This window comes from Malurus melanocephalus, unplaced genomic scaffold, assembly GCF_030028575.1.
Source record: "Malurus melanocephalus ecotype Western Australia unplaced genomic scaffold, MMel_1.1 scaffold_1218, whole genome shotgun sequence".
NCBI classification, from domain to species: Eukaryota; Metazoa; Chordata; class Aves; order Passeriformes; family Maluridae; genus Malurus; species Malurus melanocephalus.
In genome coordinates, this window is record NW_026624450.1 from 10,225 (window position 1) to 33,901 (window position 23,677).

The following is a 23,677-nucleotide window of genomic DNA, read 5'->3' on the forward strand; positions in this document are numbered from 1 at the left end:
TGGGTTACTTGACATAGTGGTTTGAAGGTTGATGTTCTTGGAGGTCCATTTGGCCTTAATGGTTCAATAATTTTATGATCAAAGTTCTCTTTGACCTTAATGGTTCAATGATTCTGTGATCCTGGCTGCAGACCATGGCATCAGCCATCCYTCTGATCTCACCTTCATAACCTGATTGTTTGTTATGTAGATATATAGCAGCCTTTAAAACCAGGCTCCTTCCACATGTAAAAATTTCTTCCATGTGAAGATAATTGATGACTGCAACCAGTGGTAACTCAWGTGACAGAACACAGAAGTGTGGAGACAAAACACTGCCTGAAAGAAATTTGCCCTTTCTAGTCACTGAAATATTTTTTTAGAAAATTTGTGTTACAATGCAAAACTCAACACTCCTCACCMACAATTTACAGAATAAACCTTCTGCATGTCTAAAAAAATTTTCTAAACACTATAAATGAATGATTTCTGTCCACTCCCCCAGTGAGGTGGATGCAAACCAAGCCTTAGTCCACCAGAAAATCTGATTTGGTTAATTGGTGGCAGGAGCCTCCAGGAAATGGCTCTCACWTCAGATGCACCAATGCTGATAAATGAAACCTTGGCTTCTTCCACTGCTTTCATTGAGATGCTGGGAATATTTGCATGACAAATTCAACTGTCAGAACATTTAATTGAACAGAAACCCTGTTTCTGTTGAAAAGCAGGGGCACAAAGCAGCCAAGAAAGACTTTATTTTGTTCTATATGCACAGGTTTTTGAAAGACTGCTGTTTTTAAATTAGAAAACCATCAAGTAAAGTTTTAGATCCAGGGTGTAAGTAGCACATTTGGAGATTATTCATTAAAACACATATATTAACATCTGAGTTAGACTGCTTTCAAMAGAGCTGCTGAAGCAGATCTCTGTGTCCCAGCTTGAGGGCTGATCTGGGAGAAGTGATGCCCTGAAGGACCTGGGGACCAGGGTGACCATCAGAGCCTCCCTTCCTGTGCTGCTGCAGGGATGAGTGACCCCAGTGCTTGTTACACCATAGACTCCAGAGAGCCTTTTTAACTCCCAGTGTCACCGAAACTGTGGGAAAAATCAAAGACTCTCCAACAGCATTTTTAGTGTTAGAGAATCAGGGCATTGCTTTATTCTAGACAGGATGGGCAACAGAAGTAATTTCATCCACATTGCTGCAGTTGTGCAGGCAAAACAATTCCATCATACGTGGTTCTTWACTAGATTTTTCATATAATTATACAGACAAAACCCRGAGAAATTCATTGGTTCAGTGTTCATTGGTCCCAAATGTTAYAATTTTAGTATTTGGTTTCCTGTGGGTATTGATCCYTTCACCTTCAATGCTAATTAAATCCTCACTCTTGGTTCTGTTTTCGATCTTTTTTTCAGGCCAGGTGTCTCAGGCACACCAGGGGTGCTGATATTGGTTAATGGTTGTTAATGGTTGCTTATCTCTCCTGTGTCTTCTGTGCTACTCCCAGGCTGTGGATGCTAAACTCATCAGGCCAGCCTAGGGAGCAGTCTTTTGAAAAAAAACTTTAATTCCTTTTCCCTGGACAAAGATGAACAAACCCCTGACCACAGTTGGTTAAAAATTTTAAAAATTGTATCATTTCCAACACCAGCACCTCCTGTGTTTGGCTTGCTCAGCACAGCTCTGCTCAAAGCCTTYCTCTGCACGAGGGATTTGCCAAAGGAGCCCAGGAAAAGGTCTYTCAGCTTGGCATAACTCCCTTATGACAACCATCAAAGAAATCCAAGATGAAGGTATTGCAACAGCTTGAGGAATCCCTAAATTCCAAATTAATATTAGAAGTTTTCTCAGTGATAGAGAATAATTTTTTGATTGTGGGCTAGTTAGTAACAACAAAAAAATCGTGTGTTCAGGACCTAGTTAGCATTTGATACTATCATTTTTTGTTAATTTTGGATGTCTTTTTCATWTGCAGTATTCTAGACTCTACCATACTAACAGAGTTGTTTATATTTTAGGAAGAGAGAGCTGAGAGTATCAAAAATGTTTAATATAACTCATGCTCTTATAGGAACTACCCTTTTGGGATTGCATATCTGAATAAACCAACCGAAAAAAAAAATACTATATGGAACAGAAAAGACTGAAAACACAAATCAAAAGCCCCGACGACATTTGCAGTTAAATCAGAGAGCTCCAGTGCACAAATGAGATCTGCCACTCCAGTTCCTSGAGTTTGGAACTTTGAAATCAACAGGAATAATTTGCTTTCTATGTGACTTATTGTTTGTCACATTTCCTGTGATGATGGGCAATCTGAAACTGGAGCAGGAGTTAGAAAAAAATAGCACAACTGCTTGCACACCAACGTWTTTTCTGATTGCAGTATTCAGAGACAGCTATCTTGACGTCTGGGATGCCTCTAAAACATTATTTGAGAGAGGAGATTACAAATACAATTTCTTTCCTTCAAAAACACATAACCCCCTGCAAACAAAGCCAATATGAATGTCTTTCTTCTCCAAATCGGTATAGATTTAGATGTTAGACTATATCACTCTTGCACCTCTTTTTTTTTCTCTATTTCTGTGAAAACAGTTGCAGGTTTTCTCCTAAAAAAGGGKATTTTTATAAACACATGATGTATCATCTAAACAAATTGCCACATTAATTCTGTGTTCTTTCTTGTGATTTTTTGTTTCCCCTATTTATCTGTGTTTTAGGTTTTCTGGTTTGGTCATTGCAGCTTGGGAACACATTAGTAAGATTTAATGATCATTTATTTATCATTATCAAAAAATCTAAAAAAAAAATCACAACAAAAAATGTAAAAAAAATGTTGGGAGAAGAAACATTATCTCACCTATATGAATAAAAGAGTAAGAAAAATATCTGAGTGTGCAGCAGTAGGACAGAGTCTTGCAGCTSCCTTAAAGCACCTCCAAGGATGGATTTATTTAGGCCAGGAAAGAGGATGAGCAACACAGCACTCACAAATCAGGGCCCTGTCTGGGTTTGGCCACTCAGTTCCCRATGATTCCAGCCTCTCTGACTAATGAATCCTTCCTTAATAGATTAAGGCCTTTACAAATAGGACATAGAACGAGATATTTTGAGTTTATTTTTGTCACAGAGCCAGACCAACAAGACAGCAAATATAAGGTGAGAATTATAAAACTCTATTAGTTTTTTGGTAAAAAACCCTAAAATGTGTCCTCTTAAATTCTAGAGATATCTCTTTAGAAAGCAACGTATAATGAATCATTCTTTCTCYCTTATGTAATTGAGAAATATAATATTTGAGAAATTCTTGTCTTCATTCAAATTCATTGAGATATGTGGTAGCTGAATTTTTTCTTATAGGTCTCAAGATATTCTTGTGGAACAGATGCTGAAAAACAGAATTTTGCTAAGTTTTTCTATCAAAAATCCAAGTTACGTCATAGAGAAAGGATAGCATAAAGAAGGGGAAAGTGAGATTTAAYATTTAAGCGTTTGGTTTCTTAGTTTTTATTCATCTAGTGAAAAACAACAGCATTCAGAGCAAAATCTGCTAATGTGTAGCATGAACAAAGAATGGGAGAGATGAATTTGATGATTCAAGTTTGTTAATCAAATTTGTCYGTAATCAAGTTTGTTAGCTGTGACATAATTATCCTTAAAAGTAACATTGAGGCTGCTGCTGATGGAGGCTTCACATTAATCACACAGACAATGCACTGTTTATTCTGCATTAAAAGAGGTAACATCATCCTGTGGCAACATTTTCTGACTGGAAATCAAAATGTCCATAGGAAGAACCCATAGCTTGTATCAATATTTAATTTGTTCAAAAGTCCCTGATATATATATATATATATATATTCATTCAGTATGATTTTAACACATGCATTTTCGTGCAAGTGCTAAGGCTCATATGCTAAATCAACAGTTTGGAGCCTCCAGGGCCTCATTGGAACCTCACCAGGTGCCTGGGGCTGTGTCTCATTTGCATAACATTTACATGAACATACAGCCTGTTGTGTTTGAAATATTACACGTCCAGCATCACTTCCTTGGCATGCTCATTTAGAGGTGTTTTCCTGCGAAAATCTCTGTTCAGCTGCACGGCTGGCGCTTGGTTCTCCTTATTAACATCCTGTTAGGATGATGGGGTGTGCTTTGCTCTTGTCTAATAAAATCCTGCCAGGCTGGGGGATGAACATGGATAAAGTCAGTGGTTTTCCCCTTTTCCCCGGTGGTTCCAATAATGGGAATACTCTGAGCCCTYCCCACGATGGTGCTCAGTGCCCTAATGCTGATCYGCAGCTGYAGGGAGYRTTAACAGCCTGCATGGGAGAAAAAYGCCAYGTCCTTGGCTGTCTTGAGAAAAAGAAGTTGGAATGAAGAATTGATAATGCAGGTGGCTTACAATTATAAACAATACTAATACTGTAGCTTTTGCAAACCTACCAATCCTATGCTGATGAGTAGAAAGTGACAGCCTCACTGACCAATGTATGTGTGACACAAATGTATGCACTGGTTGCTAAAGTGGATAAAAGAGGCCTGTCCCAGAGTAAAGGGGTTACTTTTTAGGCTGCTGGTCAAGGGGTGAAATAAACCGCACCTCTGATGCCATAGATATGCTATCACAAGATGTTGTTAGTGTAAGACATGCTGTACTAGAGAACAGAGCTGCAGTAGATTTTTTGCTTTTAGCACAAGGCCATGTACGTGAGGAGTTTGAGGGGATGTGTTGTATGAATCTTTCTGACCATTCGCAGTCCATCCATAAAAGGATTGACGAGATAAAATCCCATCTTGGTGATTTGAGAGAGCAGACAGGTTTTGACTYTAGCAATTGRTTGACATCGCTAGGTATGATAAATTGGCTTGCGAGTTGTATTAAAGAAGGCTTATGCTTTTTTTGGCACTTTGCTTTTGATTCTAATAGTTATTCGAATAACTTAGAATTGTTTTATGAAAGAAGCTGAGCAAGTGACCCATCGCGTGTTACTTGCCCAAAAGAAAAAACGGCGGAATTGTGGAAGGCTGGCTAGCTGAGAGGGGTTGCATGGACATGAAGCAGCTTGGTGAGATGGAGGGGTACAGGTATCGCACTCAGCTAGGATAATTGCTGAGATTGTGTGAACAATTATTCTGAAGCAGTGGGGAGGCAATGCAAGGACATCATGTTTTTAAGGCGCTGGAAACTCCCTACAAGATGCTTGTGTTGGTTAGCCCTGGGAAAAAGTAGAAGTAGATAAGGGAARTTGGCAAGTGAATCATTAAAGGTGGAGTTGATGTTTAGGATGTGGACCTATGAGATMTATGTATTACAGAATATGTATGAGCTAATTATGCGTACTATAAAACTTAGACATTGTTTGCAATAAATCAAAGTTTGCTTATAACTCATATTGAGTGGTCTGAGTCTTCCCTTCTGCGACAGCAGCTGCCCAAGGTGTCACTGTGGCTGCAGCCCAGGGCCAGGTGACCCAGCCTGGCACTGCCCTGGTGCTGTGCACTGACCCCAGGTGACCCAGCCTGGCACTGCCCTGGTGCTGTGCACTGACCCCAGGTGACCCAGCCTGGCACTGACCYGGTGCTGTGCACTGACCCCAGGTGACCCAGCCTGGCACTGACCTGGTGCTGTGCACTGACCCCAGGTGACCCAGCCTGGCACTGCCCTGGTGCTGTGCACTGACCCCAGGTGACCCAGCCTGGCACTGACCTGGTGCTGTGCACTGACCCCAGCCCATGGGGTGACCTCTGGCCTTTTCTGGCTGAGGGATGGCGTGAGCAGGATAGGTTTGTGTGCTGCTGCAGCGTTTGCTGTGATTCTGGCCACGTGTCCTGCCCCTGCCCGCTGGCAGAGTGACCCTGCCGAGCTCTTAYCAGATAATTGGGCACTTCTGTGCTTGTGGGTCGGTGGGAGAAGGCTGTACACTGTACATCTGGCTTTCATCTGCTTCCTGCCCCCAGTTCTGGGGCACAGCAGCATGCTCTGCTCAGATGATCACAGTTCCACTTTGCTACAAGCTGTAATTCCGGCACTGTCCCTAACCAGCTTCTGCAGTCAGTCAAAAAATTGTGCAAAACACAGAAAAACAACCTTGGCTGCRTGGTAAATTAAATATTACTGAATAGTCGCACTGCATTCTGCAAAATGATAAACAGTTATGTTATAGCATTGCCATTAATGAAAGGAGGCTGCTCCATAGCTCCCTTGGAACAGGACATCACCTTCCATCCCAGAATACYCCTCCTTTGGTGGGAGCTGGGCCAGGTGAATACAGCAGAGGTGTTATTGTAGGGTCCAAACAGTTCTGGGACAGCCTCAGTGCAACAAAGGAACAGGAGGCAACAGAAGAGCAGATGCATAAATTGAATTTTCCACCAGCTATTTACAGCCAGATTACAGTCCATTTATTCCATCTGAGTGAGAAAGAATAAACATCCCTGAGAATGTGCCCTGTAATTCCAATTAAATTTTATTGTGCAATTTGCTTTTTACTTTCCCCAAACCACTTTTTTTTCTTTGCTATGAGAGATTTAAGCATTTTGTTGAATCTGAAAAGTTTAGATTACAAAGAGCAGGGCTCTATTGTGATGGTAACTGTATCTGATTATCTATAATTAACCCGTGAATGACTCATGGTGGGTTGTTAGAGAGGAAACTTAAGTRTAATGAAATTAGTTTCTCACTCAAAACTCAGCCTGAAATACAGACCTTTTTTAGGAGGAGTTTCTTTGTTTTGTCTGAAAAAGCTTGCTTGGTTCAATTTTTTTCATGCCTCCGATTTGAATATGTTTTTTTGTGGATTCAAGTAATTGCTGTAATCAAAAGTCGAAATACTGAAATACTATAGAGCCTTCAGCTCTTGTCAGATTTCTGGCAAATTCTACATCTCAACACTTTGCACAGTTTGGTATAAACAGCCAGGGGTTTTTTTAGGAAGCTTTTGATATCCAAATCTTGAACCCTTCTTGCTCTCACTTTAGCCATTCAGTTTGTGGGGACAATTGAAGACTATGCAGCTGAGAAACCTTGTAAAAGACCAAAGATTGGGAAAAAAATCTGTCCAGCAGCAGCTTTAAAGTGTAAAATCATGGTTAGAAACATTGGTTTCGAATGTGCTGTGATAGTAGGTTTATTAATTTCATTGAAGAAATGAAATATAAATGTAAATTTAATTGTACAAATCTATGAAATTAAGAGTCAGAAAKTATTGATCCTTATCAAAAATTTGGAGCTTCACCATGCTGTAGGTTTGGTGACATGATTTAAGGACGTCAAGGAAAATCCACAGGACAGATTTTCAAGGACAGGTCCTTGAACAATTTTCARTTGTTCAGGACATTATCAAATTCCAAGTTCTCCACTACCTTGGGAGATAAGACTGCCTTCATACAAATCCAAATCTTGACATTTCTCCAAGGGGGAGTTAAAAACTAGGAAATATATAGAAATGATGATCTCAAATATTTTTCTCCCCTGAAATTTCTGTAAGAATTGAATGCTTTTGCATGTTTCTTTAGAAATATTACAATAATATTCAATAATATTCAATATTAACAGCTTCACAAATCCAGTTTGTTAGTAATATGGCTAGTTATGAATTTAAAATTTATATTTGGATCATTATTTAATCTTGCCAKAAAAACTGAGACCTGCAATTAGACTTGGAGCATCAACCAAAGGTAGCTAAGAAGTCTCTGTACCATCCTCTGTTGCACCGATGCACAGGATTTGTGTTTGTCTCACTATAAAAACAAAATACTTTCATACTTTTTTTATCTGCAAGCTGTTGGAGATCTTTGGCTTAAGTTCACCATAGGTATAGCAAGATCTTGTGASTGCTATTTGTGGACTGTTCACTAATTCTAAGAAAACACCGAGTGTAAAGATTAAGAACCTATTTCCATATCTTACTGAAGAATTTCAGGTGATGGTATTAAAAACCTCTTTCATTCAGTTGGACAGTTGAGTTTTAATTAAACTGAATCTCCAGGGCTGCTTTCTCTGAAAGGTAACAYAGAGGTCAGTTCCTGAGCAGGTGTAAAACAGCACAACTCATTATTTCAGAGAGTGAGAGAAAACGAGTGGGGGAAARCCTAAAATAGCTAAAGAGAGCTTTCAAGGAAGATGGAAAGGAACTTTTGACAAGGACAAATAGCAATAAGAGAAGGGGAAATAGCTTTGAGCTGAAGGAGGGTAGGGACAGATGGGATTTTGGGAAGGAATTGTTCCCTGTGAGGGGGTGGAACTGGCACAGGGTGCCCAGAGCAGCTGTGGCTGCCCCTGGATCCCTGGCAGTGTCCAAGGCCAGGTTGGACAGTGGGGCTGGGAGCAGCCTGGGACTGTGGAAGGTGTCCCTGACCATGGCACTGGATGGGATTTGAGATCCCTTCACAATCCAAACCATCCTGTGGTTCTGTGATTCCAAAGCCAGCCCAGCAAGGTAAAGCAGGAACATTTCACTGCTCACTCTCAGAGCTCACTCAGCAGCATCACTGCCACCATCCAGCACAGCAACTGCAGCACGAGACTCTCATTACAGGATGTGTCCCAGCAGCCTCTGATACCAGCTACACTCTCGTTATCTTTGCAGCAGAGTGTGCAGAGGAGTAATGAGTGCAAGTAATCGCCAGCTCAYTGGCAGCACAGCAAGAGTTGCTTCCAAAACAATAAAATAGCACATAATAGAGATGCTTGGATAAGYATCTTGGAAAGATTTTAGATAACYGTTCTTCACTTAATAAAAAAARMCAMCCCAAAACACYACAAARCAACARCAGAAAAGGATAGAAAGCATGACAAGAGCAAAGMAAATTGAAGGACTCTTCTATTAGTTATGAATTTAGTCAAAGGAGAAGAGTAAAAAACAAACAGGGAAATGAAGACTGCCAAACCCTGAGCAGGCTATAAATATACATATGCAAAGAGAGACCTTAACAGCACTCACACAACACTTGCCATCACAGTTGTCAAAATCCTATAAACAATTCACACTACAGTTCCTTAAAAGTTCCATACCCTTTTTTTTTTTCCCCTTCCCCTAAAAAAGTGAAGCTAAAGTAAATAAAGCCAGAAGATGGAGAAGGGTTTAAGAATTGAGAGCTCCAGAGTGAACATATTGAACAGTGCAGTTAGAGCAGAGCGTTCCAGCATGAATTTGGAGATGCTCAGATTTGTACAGATTTCAATTTGATCCTTATTCTGGCTGGCTTGTGTATGGGCTGGGAAACTTCAGCACTCTGCCTGTCCTCCATCCTCTAATTGGCAGCTACTGCCTGTCAGCAGGTCAGAGAATGTCAAGCAAGGACTATAAAATTCACATAACTTTTCCCTGCCTCTGAGCTCTCAGAAATAGGAGATAGCATGTATCAACAGCCTGTATGAACACAGAGGTCAGATTAGGAAGAATATCTCAGACAAATAGAGWCTCCGAGTCAGAAAAAATCAGCTCAGAGAATAATAAAAGTCTGTGGAAAGTTTTCAATGTTCATACTATTTTTCCTAGAGAATTTTTGCTCATATTACATATTTACACTTTTTGTTGTTATGGTTTATGATTCAATCTGCAATCATCCCTTTTGATCTACTCATTTAGTGTGAAATATTATCCCTTGTATGGGAATCCTTCACAGCTAACTGGCACAGGGAGTTGTATCATTGCTGTCTTCTGTACTCCCCTGTTATTTTTACCTTGTAGACCTTCTCACGGTGCTTCAGCAGAATTTGCATGTCTGACAGCAAAACTATAATTTAATCTCTTACAAGATAATGCATATAATGCTTCTACATGYTGTAGCAGAGCTGGGTTTAAGGAAGGTTTCATTATTCATCTAGGAGACGTTCTGTACTATAGAGTGATCATTATTTTCAGATCTTTAATGCCTGAAAGGTTGGAAGRGTTTCATCACTGTTCTACAGACTTCATGGCAGAATCCAGTGAACAAAATAAAAAGTGGTTCCAATTTTGCATGGTGAGATTCTGACCTTTTTGTAATGAAACATGCCACTGACGTCAGAGAAGTTTCTTCTTATTCCTATTGATATCAGTGAGATCAGGGCTTCCACAGCTCAGCCTCAAGTACCATCTTCCCAATTTATCAAATTAGCTTTCATTACCTCTCTCTGTAGAACCCAACTTAACCCTCTAATTCCCAAGGAATTAATACATTTCATGGGCTTTGGCTATTCTCCCTTTGAATTTTATTAAAAGTGATATGAAAAGAAATAGTAAAAAGCCCCTTTTGTGTCACAGTTAAAATAGTTTATTATTTTCCAACATGTATTKTAATTCCACCAAATGGAGGATATGAGAGTCTCCCAACTAATATGTAAATTAATAAGGAAATTTAATTTTATGTTCTCCAAGTGTATCATTTCATGTTTTTCCTTCAGCTTTTCATGAAAACCTTCATGTGTAAAATTAGGTGATGATAAAAGCTTGATGATAATACAGAAAATGGTTTGAAGAGGACCATTAWTTTTTTTTCCTGCCATGCTTTAGTCTATTTAAGCAGTTTATTCTTATTCCAATTCTCTGTTTCAAACCCAACATTCACAGGAATACTGAGCCATTGTCAGAAATAAATARCCCATGTTCCTTCAGGTGTGAAATACAACGTGTTGGACTGCTTTTCTTACTTTGGTGTTGGTTTACACCGGGTAGGATCTKTCCTTCCTTGATGAAAATATTGCAGCCAGGCAGGTGTGTAGGGTGTGAGCTGAGAATCCCACCCTGCTATCACAGTGGAATGGCTTAGAAATAACTGTGCACTGCTTATAAGATAAATGTTCTGAGAAGTAAAAGGGCAGAAAGAAAAGATACWRTGGTRTGTATTAATTTAATCYGGATAGTTACATTTGTAATTTTCCWTTAWCTGAGAAAAYAACCCTTGTCAAAAGGTTTTTGACTTACCATACCTTGAAAGGAGCTGGACATGTAGATACCTGGAAATGTTCTACCTCACATGCTAGCCTGCATAGGAACAAAGCAAAACCTGCAGGTGGTCGAGTTCCGTTCACTTCTGAGCAGAACAAAGTCCTTTCCCTTCCACAGGACTCCACTGTCCTGATAATAAGCACTGCTTTTTTTTCATATCTTGCCTCTTTTTCCTCCTCAACTTCCCTCCTTCCCTAGATTCTTATGCTGATAGGAACTCTGGCTCTCTCTTTTTCTGCTTTTTGGTGGAAGAAATGCACTTGCCCTCATGATTCATCATTCTTTGCCTTTGGCATTGTCTCATCTATGTCAGGACCAGAAAGAAATTAATGAAAACTCTTGGACAAGATCCTATATTCTATATTCTAAATATTCCTACCCATCCATAGTAGGACACATTCATGTATGTTTTAATGAACAGGTCTTGATATTTGATAGGTCTTTCTATTCCCATGAATCAGGATGATTTGAAAGGTTTTCCAGCTGGGCTCAGCAGTCTCTCTGGGTAACGTTGCCCTCAGAATCTTATTCTAAGAGCAGTCTTCTGTACATTAAAATATCTCTTCTTGTTTAGTTCATGAAATAATATTGAGAATCTCCAGGTTCTCAGCCAGAACTTTCCATATGAATGAAGCAGCTATATGAAATGAAGTTTAAACCTTCAGTATTAAGTTGCTCTACTTCTCAAACACAAATTTAATGAACATAATTCCCTTTAGCTTGAACAGCTGATAAGGATTTAATGGTTCAGTTATAGATCTGTTGTAGCTGCCTTGTCTGTAGGTAGGTGTGCAAAGATGCAGGAAAACACACTAAAACCAGCTGCATAAAAACAAAGAGTTTAGCAAAACTGTGAGTTGAGAGTTGGYCATACAAATGAGACAGAAAGGGCAAATGTGCTACAGTCATTTACCAGAGGGAATAAATGGGTGGGAAGTAATGAGGATATAACCTAAAAATAAATCCCTGCACACATCTCTGAGCCAGGCAGACATCCACGTTATGGACACTAATGTGATTCCTTGTGAGAGCTTGGGATGACAACCCCAGGAGGGGGAGTTTGATGGCAAAATAAAATGGACATGAAAAATGTCCTGCTGCAGATGTGACCGTGAGAGAGGTGCAGGGTGTTCCGAGCTGGAGTGCCATGGACAGCACAAATCATCAGCAGGCTCTGGGCAGGAAACACCAGTCCTGGAAACAGCTTCAATTGCTAAATTGTTAGAGATATTGCTGCAAAGAATATCACAATGTAGTTTTAAAATTGCACAGAAACGTATAAGCAAAAGTAATATCTCTACAGAAAATTGAGTTCTTAATTAACCTGCCCTTATCATTTTGATTTTTAAGCCTCAAGACTTTAAATGACTTTCATGATTATTTTTAGGACCTTATGTTAACCTGTCATATTTTTTCTTTAGCACAAGTTTGGGGTTTTTTTTTAATTGTAATTTTTTTTCACTTTAAGATAATATATACATAATTTTTAAAACTGACCACATTAAAGGCAAAATCAAAAGAYTATTTTTGTATTTATCAAGTAGATCTTTTTCCTGACACTTCAAATAGAAAAGGAACCTTTTRCTTTTCATCCTGATTCAGGAAGGACTACATTTTTATTCATAATTTCGCAACTTAGAAAAAAAATCCATTCAATTGCAGTATTATTATGACTAATAATATCTGTGAGTCTCATAATTAAGCAAATCATCCTGTCTTTTTGAAACTAATGGGGACACAGTGAAAACTCCCAGTGGCCTCAGCGTTGCCTATTGGAGCTGATCCATGAAGATACAAATCCTATTCCTAATTCTCCTGGGAAATCCTTGCTTGGGATTTTCTGGTTGGATTAAAAGTAAGAAGATGCCCTGCCTTTACAGTATGGGCCCCAAAATTTCTTTGGAGCCTTTTGTGCTTTATATAGTAATGGAATTATATTTGGAAAAGGATGRGAATTTGGGAAGTGGGTTTTTCTTCAGCAGGCATCTTTGCTTTTGCTTTCTGCAGATACCTTGAGATTTTTATGAACRTGAAATATTATTTTAATTTGTATCTATACTGTTTTCAGTGTTTCTAATTTTATCTTTTAAACCAAATATATAGATTTCATTTACTGTTTGTTGCTCAGCTGTCTCTTTAGGCAATAAAAGCTGAGAAAAAATAATATTAGTGTTAATTTAAGTAAGATATGGGCAAGCTGAACTAGCCAAATGGAAACTGAAACAAAATCCTGTGTTTTTATTACATTTTTGCTAACTCTATTACTTCTCTTTAAGAGAACTTCACTGTCATCTATTCTTCAAGATTAATTAAAAGAGATAACCTGTTCTTTTGGAGAGAATGCCTGTCCTTATTCTCTGTGTGAGGCTGATGCACCTTTGATTTCTGAAAGTTCAGGAAATAAAGGCTCTGGCACTGCTGCCCTGACTGATTTTCCAGCAGCCTCATTTCCTGCAAACTTCCCTGTTGCAATCCAGAAGGTGGCATGGGAATGTGGCATCTGACAGGCAGTGGATTTAAAATGTCCTTGAAAAGGGAAAATTGTGGCTGCAATGCCAGAGCTGTCAGTGCTGCCAGACTAGTTCCAATATTCTTGTGGATTCTCCTGGAATTTACAGACAATAAAWGCTCCCTGAGATAGTGGGGAATAGACTTGGGCAGAGAGGTGATTTTTCCCTATCAGACAAACCTGAATAGCATTAAAAAGTCATGGTATTTTTAACAGAAGTAACACCACAGAGTTCAAATAGTGTGAGTTCATTTCCAGTTCCTGAAATATTCTTATTTGCAAGGTATTTAATGCTTTATGTAAGGAGCATACATTTCAGTTTCCTTGTTATTTTAGAGTAACAGTCTGGTTCACAGTAAATTCCTGGGAGTGTAGAAACAAAGCAGAGTGAATGGGAGAATTACACTGATCTCTTGGGAAGCTTTAGTGCTGTATTCAGTAAAATTCAAAGTTGTCTCTTTACCCAGAAACTTGAAAGAAGTCCCTATTTCTCTTCTAATGATGTTAATGGAAATTTTGCAATTATCTCTTTTGCAGAAAGATCAGGTTTACTATTCCTATTCCATCTTACAGATGACAGAAAAATAYGGTGGGAGCATTTCCAAGTCTCCTGAGTTAGTGGGTTCTTCAAATTAAAGCATCAGCCCTGTGCTGTTAGAAAATGTGTTGAGAACGTTGTATGCCTTTGAGGTATTGTTTTAGATTGCTGGCAATTAAAAAAATCATATTGAAAACATGAATCCAACCCCTGACACTGTGAATGCTGCTGGTTTKTCTGTACCTCCTTCAGAAATGTTCATAATGTTCATCTAGCCCGTAGCATGCGAAGTATCAGTGTTTGGAGCACTCAGAAAATTTGATTCRTTTTAATTACACACTCATTAGCAGGAGTTTTTTAATATGTTCAATGACAAAAATAGGGCAGTGGAGCAGCAACTATTGTGTGGCAAAGGGAAGTGCTGGAATAAAGGTGCTTTTGTGAAAAAACTGTCAAGCCTGGGGGAAAAGAAAGAAGAGAGTTGGCAGGAGATCCACATTTAAATAGAAAGTACATTTAGTGCCTATTTATTTGATCAACTCTTTTTTAAGGTGAAATGAGCACTAACTGCAGAATGGGCAGGGATTACAGGGTGTGGGAGCATGGCTGCAGGACAAGCCCTGAAGGTGAGCATGGTAGGGAGGTCACAAATCAGAACTTTTCCAGCTGGAAAAGACCTCAAAGTTCACCAGCTCCAGCCATCAGCCCAGCACCTCCATCACCTTGCTCAGGGAAATCCAAAAGCCTTCAGCTTTCTCCCCATTCCACGCTTTTGCCCTATCTCCTGTTGGCACAACCATTCAGAACAGACCTTCCTCCCTCCCGTGGATATGAGGAGTTTGCTCTAATTCCTTATTTGAATGGTTAAAGTATGAAATAGGTTTTTGTGAATGTGAACGCAGCTGCCTATCCTGCAGTGACCAGCATTGCCTCATCCGCCTTTGTGTTGGCTCAGTGCTCATCTTTAGAAGCCAAATCCATTTTTAAAGAGTCCTGCTGGAGAGGACAGTCCTTTATGCAAGGCACACACCACCTCTGCATGGGCACTTCGTTAGGAATATTAGCTGCATGTGCTTACAAGGACACACCAGGAGCAAAATCTCTGCGGAAATATGTTTYCCTTTTATTAGGAAAGTCTTCTATAGGCTTAATTATCGTGGACAAAAAAAGCAGACTGTTTCCCAGGGAAATACTACCCACTGATATCACAAGAATTCAGCCCTGCTTAAGTGCTAGGAGGTATGTTCTCAGTGCACTTATAATCGGGTCATTATCACCATGGTTATGAGATTTAACTGACTGAAAACTGTAGGCATTTGTCTCATTAATGCCAAATGTTAGAGTTTATTTCTGGGAACTGAAAACTCCGCTGCCCAGGGAAAGCTGTTCTGTGATAATCTCTGAAAACAAGGCGCTGGAGAATATCCTGCCTGCTCCGTGTCAGATGATTTCACAGGTGTTTTGTTACTGGTTCTTAGGGGGTTTTGGTTATTTAATGACTTTGTTCTGTGGTGTTTTGCTTTGTGAGTTAATGTTCTTTGCGGGCTGCAGRTCGTACAAAACAAGCGTGTGGTTCTGGTGCTCTTTGCACACAGTCAGTCACTTCTGGACCATGCTACATCTCTGCATAATCTGCAGTTCTATTTTATTACCTTTCCCTCTCCTATTTTTTTTTAATACACTTTCTGACAAAACAGTTTTCAGCTGTGATTTTGGGACTGAACATAGTCACACTTCTCTGCTTGGAAGATAATTAAACATGTGCCTTTGCCTTTCCAATTTCATTTCTATTGTTCCTGAAACAAAAMATATGAAATCATCAGTGACATCAGAAACACTTGGATTAAACCAGAATAAATGTATTTGTATCCTTTTCATTTTTTTTTCTTCTCTAGTCTGTTTTATTATCACCAGAGTTACTCCAAAATGTCCAAGTCCAGGTTGGATCARCTTGGTCTAGTGGAAGTGTCCCCATGGCAGGGGCTGGAACTWGATATTCTTTAAGGTCCCTTCCAAGACAAACTGTGAYTATATGATTTAGGAAAATCAAATTTAGGAAAATCAAATTTGATCTGAAAATTTGATAGAAATTTCGGGCTTTTATTTATCAGTCACTCACTTTTTTTTTCTGATTTATAATCTTTTTGAAGCAGAATTTGTACAGAGTATAAAAAGGCATATGTAACTCCATAACTTTGACCTCTGGCTAGAATGGTCATCCATCAAAAGTTGAAAGCTGGATGATTTTTGTCTTCTTTAGCATTTTGTTGTTATATACTGAGACTATAAATTTGAATTTCTTCTTGCAATGTCTTTTCTATGCAGCAGCTAAGAGTGCCAGAGAAAGGCATCTGACAGAGGGTGTGAAGGAAAAGTAAAAGAATGAATAATATAAATATATAGATTGAAATGAAAACTTAGCATTTAGTAAAGGTTCTTATTTATTGGCTATTATTGCTATTAATAGAATGGTATTTTATTACTTCCTTGCAACAATGATGAATGTCTTAAGTCACATCAAAATGTAACTGCCCTCAGCTTTTTTCATTTTTTGTAGTTTTCTTCTGAATCAATGTATGTTTATACCCTGTCTCTAAAAGTGAACAAACTTTTAGTGATTATTCTTCCCTATTCTGCATCTTGGCACACCTAAATACCATCACTCAAAACAGAGGTAGTCTCTACCTATGGCATAATTCAGAGGAGTGAAGAATCATGAACAAAAAGGGACATGAACAAAACCTTGCTTATAGGCTCTATTTACCAAYCTTGYTTATTTTGTGACTTTAGTAGGAATRAGTGTAATGGGGATRGATAGGAATTGTAAAATTTGCTTTACAGTTTATACATTCCCTATAACTTTATGAAGCCTTGAAGACAAATGTTTGAAAACTGTAATAATGATATGGAAACCAAAACAACATTAAAATAAATGGCTCTTTAAATAAAGACTTGCATAGATGAATGCTGAGCATAATATTTCAGAGTAAGGATAAAATTCATTGCAACATTTMCCTGTCCTTTTTTGTGTTCTGACTATTTCTCTTATTTTATCTAGGTAACACTTTTTGTTATTGTATAAAGAGATTAGGATTCTATATATGGACTGGGATACTTCTTGTTGGTTGTTTTTGCCTCGTAGTCGCTTGTTCAGTGCATGGGTTTTTTTTTGACCCTTTAATTTAGACATTGTCCAGGAGATCCAGAGCTGAATATGATACCTGAAGTGACAGAAAATTGAAGTGGTTGTGTTCAAAAGTGAGGCAGATATCAGATAAGGGTAAATCTGGCCACAATTTCTGAAATAGTGAAAGGAAGAGAAGCAGGAATTTCCAGGATAGTGGCTGAGAACAGTTTGGAGGTGCATGACAGAGGGATTGGTTGTGCTTTGGCAGTCGGTGAGTCTGGGATGATAATCCATAGCCAGAATTCTCTGCTTTTATTCCACTCTCACCCTCTTCTGTCTGCCTCTTCTTGATACAAAGGAGAAGGAACTACAAACCCATGAATTTTCTACAGTATTCAATGCAATTAAAAAATGTGAGATCATGGTATATCCACCCCTGTTAAGGTCTTGGGTTTCCTGTGGCTGCTTGTTCTGTTGACTGCCTTCCCTGGCCATCACAGGTGCTTCATTGTCCAGAAATTCTATTAGACCATTCTCATTTTTAAAAGAAATTGGCCTTTTTAATTACTTTGTTGACACTTWAGAATTGTATATAATATTCCAGGAAACATATAAATTACTACTTTTTTTTTTCCTTTTTATTCAAATGTATTTACTTATCAGGTTATACCAAGGGACATTTAGATTGGATATGAGGAAAAATTGATTCACTGAAGGGATGGCTAGACCCTGTACAGGCTGCCCAGGACTGTGGTGGAATCTCCATTYCTGGAAATGTTCAAAACCCATGGGGTTGTGCTTAGGACATGGTTTAGTGATGTATCTGGMAGTGCTGGGGTAATGTTTGGACTTGAAGATCTGAAAGGGCTTTTCYAKCCTTRATGATTCTATGATTTAAATAACTGCTCTCCCCCAAACATAATCYTTCACTGTTAAGCCATAGCTCTGCTTGTGGAGGTTCTGTTTTGATAAATGTAGCTGTAGTTTGGTTCTGTGGCCGTGGATTTGGTGATGACAACAGACAGAATGTCCAGAATTTTGTGTCTAAACTTTAGGCCCTTCCCTTACAAAAAACATTCTTCCACTACCACCATTACAAATATAACTCATAAAGGGTTTTTAATTCCAAATCCTCATCTGCTTCACTGGAAAAATCAGAGCTTTTTCTATGATTTCAAGAAGAAGTTGTCACATGCAGAAGATTCAAGAGGAAAAATCAGAGTCCTCATTTTCATAAACTGTACTTATGAAACTCATAGTTCCCACAGCTATGAAAAATAAATTGTTTGAGTGTTGGTCAAGTATTGGTGTGGCCTGACACCATTCTAGCATTACACTGCTGTAGTATTTGTGTGGTGTTGTAATGTATTGTGACGTTTGTAAGGATTGTCTGTGACAGAAATAGCACTTATTTGTTTGTGGAACCTGTAAAACACACTCTTTTTGTAATTAAATTGAATTATTTCACCATAATTAAATCTGAAATGTATTTCTGGCTGAAAAAAGAAGGAAACTTTACGAAGCAATCTTCTCTGTCTGCTTGGAATAATCCAGCAAGGGCTTCTCTCTTCTCTTCTCTTCCATCAGGTAACAGAGACACGGACCGGTCCCCTCGGCTGCAGTAACTATGACAACCTAGATTCTGTCAGCTCTGTTCTGGTTCAGAGTCCTGAAAATAAGATTCAGTTGCAAGGTATGTAGGTGTAATTTCATTAATTTGTTTTGGAATGGGGTGACATTTATCACGCTATTTGTTTTTTTTCTTTCTCCCACCTCATAAAAGGTCATTTTCCTAATTTTTGTGTGTGTGTGTGTGCAATAAGTGCGCTCCAGACAAAGTGAAGGAAATGTCAGTACCTCGTGCTGCCTTTCAAATAGAAACAATTTCTGCACCCATCAGAAAATAATTTGAATAGCCCTGTTAACATTTTGCATCCCTATTTAGCATCCACTGGCACACCTTTTAAACAGCCTGAATTCCCAGGGATCTCACCAAGCTGGGAGTGACATTTCATGTACTCAGTCTGCTTTGCACATGCTGAGCAGAACCTCACACCTCATGTGGCTGTGCCACCAAAATTAATGGAGTTACCAGAGGAGCAGGATACACATTTTTGAATGTAAATCAGGAGGAGCCAAAGGGCTCCTCTTGGGAATTTAAAAAAAAACATGGAAGGTCAAAAATCTCACTCACTAGGAAAACAGTAGTAATTGCATATATATAAAAATGAAAGATAAAAAAAAGCACAAAGAGAAAGCAAAATAAAAAATAAAGTAATCATTTCTACACTTTTTTTTTTTTTTTTTTTTTAGTTTTAGCAAAAACATTTTCCAGTCTGCATAGTAGGACATAAAAATTTTTGAAAAATCCCTCTTTATGGTACTAGGCCATTAATAATTGCTATTTTCAGTTACATTAGCAACTTATGATGATGAAAAACCCCACTAAATTCTCTTTAATGTCTATATTTGTGTATACCTCTGACTCTAACCACAAGAGAATAGTACAATTTTTAATTTGCAGTTGCAGGTAGATATATGATTATTTCCAATACTTTAAATTTTCTATTTGATTATGTAAATCACTCAGACATGCAGTGTGAAGTGGTTGGTAGATATTAAGAGCTCTCAGGGATGATGAACTCTGTGATCCCTTCAGTCTCAGGATATTCYATAATTCTGTGAYTCTTCCTTGAAGTRTCCATGTGTGTTTTCTTCCTTTCCTTTCCTCCCAGAACAGATTAAAAGCCATAAAAACATACAATTATTTCCCAGAGAGAATTTTTTTTAAACTAAATATTTATCATTTCCACTGGGATGCAATGAACATTTCCAGAAATAATTTGGGGTTTTTTTTATGGTTTCCAGCATATTCATGATGTTTGTGAGTTATTTGGAAAATAACTTTTGCATCTCTCTAACTGTAGTTGGTTGCCTTTGGATTGTCATGGGGAGAAATGCTTTATCAGAACTGTGTAAACTCTTTCATGGAAGCATCAAACTGGGCTTTTTTTCCTTTCACAGCCTCATGGTTTTTCACAGGCACAMAACTACATTAGAAAATTTACTCAGGAAACAGCAGAGTTTTACAAATTTTGCCACAGAACAGAAGAAAGTACAGACAGACCAGCTTTCAGCAATTGTGATATGAACTTTGACTCGGAAGGGTTCTGAAATTACTGTTGCAGCTCTATTTTTGTATATATCTCAGAATAAGGGATAAATCTCTGGTGAAATTGTCCAAGTGGATATGGAGAAGAAGGTTATATCACCAAACACCCAATTTATATGCTGAGAAATTACTTGGATCACTAATCACTGGTTCCAGAGAGATTATGTTTACCACAGAAAATARCAACAWATCATAAATAAAAATTTCTGAGTGACTGGGAGCTAGACAGTTAAAACTCTTCCCTGTAAAATGATCATTCCCATTGCTGCAATCTCATGAACAATGGACACAATTTTCTGGTCACAAACATTGTGAATTTTTGATTCACCTGCTCTGTGATTCTGAYACATCACTGTGACAACATTTGCAGGAGTTTTTTTGAGCCCCACAGGAGCTGGACTTTGCACCCTTTCCATGCTAAACTTTTAGCAGATTTATGAATGAGTTTTCTTTCTCAAGGTTTTTAGCCCTGCCCTTCACATCCAATTGACTGTCCCAGAGCAATTTAGTACCAMTGCCAGAAAAAAGTGAACAATCAGACAAATTTTCTTTTTCAAAAAWTTCCTCCAGCCCAATTTTCCCCTTCCTTCTTAGTTTGCCCCTATGGAATCACGAGAGATAACTGGAGTTATTTAGACAAGCTGCATCTTGTTGTGTCAAAGGAAACATGGAAATCAAGCCCAATTTCAGATGGAAATGTTTACTCTCCTTGTCCTGATTATGCTGTCTCTTTACGCTGTCTCTCAGCACTGCTTTCCCTTCCTCAGCATTTTCAGAATCTGCATTATTGCTGGCACCAAGATTACAATTTGGCTGTGTGATTCCTGCTGCTGTTCACTCAGCGCTCTTCCCAAGACGTTGATGTTATCCAATCCCCCTAGAAAGATCACAACAGTAAATGCTCTATCTGAGGAATACAGATTACCCCTTAGTGGATGGATGCTCCATGCTGAGAGGGAAATGTCAGAAATATATCTGAAAAGAATTATTGMGAAAGAAAATACATGGCATAGTAAAAATGCTGAACAGATGTGCAAATTTTCCTAAAAACTCCATATGCATGTTTGTTTGCTGCATAGTTGGGGAAGCTGTTTGGCTCCAGAAGTTCCTTTGTGTCCAATGCCATGATATTTCCTCCCTTTCCTCCAGGTCTTCAGGTCATCCTGCCTGAGTACCTGCAAGAGCATTTTGTCCAGGCAGCTCTGAGCTACATTGCCTGCAATTCCGAGGGAGAGTTCATCTGCAAGGACAATGACTGCTGGTGTCAGTGTGGCCCCAAATTCCCCGAGTGCAATTGTCCCTACATGGACATTCAAGCCATGGAAGAAAGCCTGCTCCGCATAAGTGAGACCTGGAATGCTTACAACAGTGAATTTGAAGAATCTGGTGAGATTTTTAGGTTTTTTTTCCTCTTTGGCTCTATCTCATAGACTGGTTTAGGTTTAATCTGGCCCAATCTGTGTTGTCTCTACAACTCGTTTGTGCCATATTAATTTTTCCTGAATGCATCACGGTTTGTTTCATACATCATTTCACYTGTTCTGATCATCAGAACTTCCTGTTCCATGGAGAATGGGAACTACAGGTAAAATCAGCTTCTGAACAACTGTTTTCACAACTCACTTGCTCGGTGTTATCAGSAACAGCTGTCTAGCCAGATGGTGGGAAAAGTAAGGAGAGCTCAGCAGACCTGGGAAAAATCATGAAGAAAAAAAAATAAAATTGAGGGAGATAAGGAAGAGTCAGAAAAAATACAAAAATCACAGGGCTTAATCAGTTGTAGTTGAAGAAAGAGAACAAATGCGTAGAAGAGAAACAGGGAAGAGTCCACAGTGGTCAAGGGAAGAGCAGAATAAATCTCGGTACAAAACTATGCATGAAAACAGTACTTTAAATAAATTCATTTTTATATCTTGTTTTATTGTTAAAAAGTGATTCCTCAGTTCAAGAGAACTGAGAATTTCAAGAGACCCTGTAGCAGTTAAAATTTCCTTTGTTGCAACTTTTATTCTGATGCTGCTTTTTTTTTTATCTGACTCTCTTTAGAAGATCTAAAGCCCTTTTCCAATCTCCATTCTCACTGTTAGTAGGAGGACACCACAATTTATAATATTCCTCCTTGGAGTATCACAGACTTCTCTGACTATAAAAGAATGAATTTTATGCTTTGGTTTTGTGTACATTTGGGTGCATTTCTCCAACGACTATTTGGACACCTTTAATTATTTGTAGAGCCATGCCATCATTTTCTACTTTGCAAACTAGGGAAAATATACTGATTTTTCAGAGTGGCACATATTTTGCCATATTTTGTGCTATCTGAATGGGCTGTGACACTGTTCAGTGCCTGAAGAATGTCCTTTGAAGGCACTTATTTAACAACAATTTTAGTTAAGCTGGAAGAGCACACACATCTGAGTCTGTGGAGGATTTTTATAGTGAGCTGTATGTGGATATCAGGTTAATGATGAGTTTGAATTGTCAGCTGCATTTCTAGCCCTGTGCTCAGGTCTGTGACATGAATGKCAGGGGAATATCAGTAAGAGTTAAATTCTGGGCTTTTAAAAGACTCTCTGGCTCTGCTGGGTGAATCACTAAAATGCCAACTTCACATATATCTGTCAATTTGGTAATTGCTAGTAGGTGTGGTTACTAAGAAGTGTGAAATTACGGTTATTAACATCATTAAGACGTATGCCACACTCCCCTCTTTAGCCCTTGAAATATTTAGAACATTTTTAATCTAATAAGTATACCAAGCATGACTTCCACAACTCAGAGGTAGCTTAGAATATTTCTGCTTTTATCTCATAAACTGTTTTGCATAAAGATGTTCATGGGAAGATGAGATAAGTAACCTTGGAAAAAATGGTGGCATGTGAATTTTTGATCGATAACTCAGTCGTTGAGCATTCAACCTCATATAAATCATAYATTACCACTGAGCAGCAGTTGCAGTGCTGTCACACATGGTCTGTAAGCATTYCCAGCCACACTGATTTAWWTACATATACATACATATTTTTATAATCATTGAGACATATTCTGAAAMTTTGGAGCTTGAGCAATATTTACGTGATGAAAAACTTTAACAAATATCAGCGTGATCTGATCCATGTTAATAGCATGTTCTGGGAACAAAAGTGACCTTTATTAAGRAAAACTAAAAAGCTGCTAAATCTGTCTAAATCAGTTGAAGTCAGCTTTTGAGATAATAGTTTGTTGYTTTATTCTAATCTATTTATAATAAAAAATAAATTCACTAGAAAGAAGGCCAGATTATGTAGTAATTTCAGTCTGAGAAGCAAGGGGCAAAATAATCCAGAGCACTCACTGCTGGTCTATACAGCCTCTCTTAACTGCAGAGGAATTAATGAATTAATTAATTCCTGTCTATGGCGCTGTGAA

The 23,677-nt window shown here is 38.5% G+C and overlaps 1 protein-coding gene across 1 annotated transcript in view; it reads left to right on the forward strand.

The window, feature by feature from the left end:
* The window catches only part of LOC130586596 (BMP/retinoic acid-inducible neural-specific protein 3-like), a gene marked incomplete at its 5' end in the record, with an annotated part of 54,159 nt that overhangs the window by 9,487 nt on the left and 20,995 nt on the right, over positions 1-23,677 (forward strand). The window contains 2 exons of the mRNA XM_057387454.1: positions 18,685-18,790; positions 21,419-21,655. Of these exons, the coding sequence (XP_057243437.1) occupies positions 18,685-18,790; positions 21,419-21,655 (343 nt within the window). The remainder of the gene's footprint in view (positions 1-18,684; positions 18,791-21,418; positions 21,656-23,677) is intronic.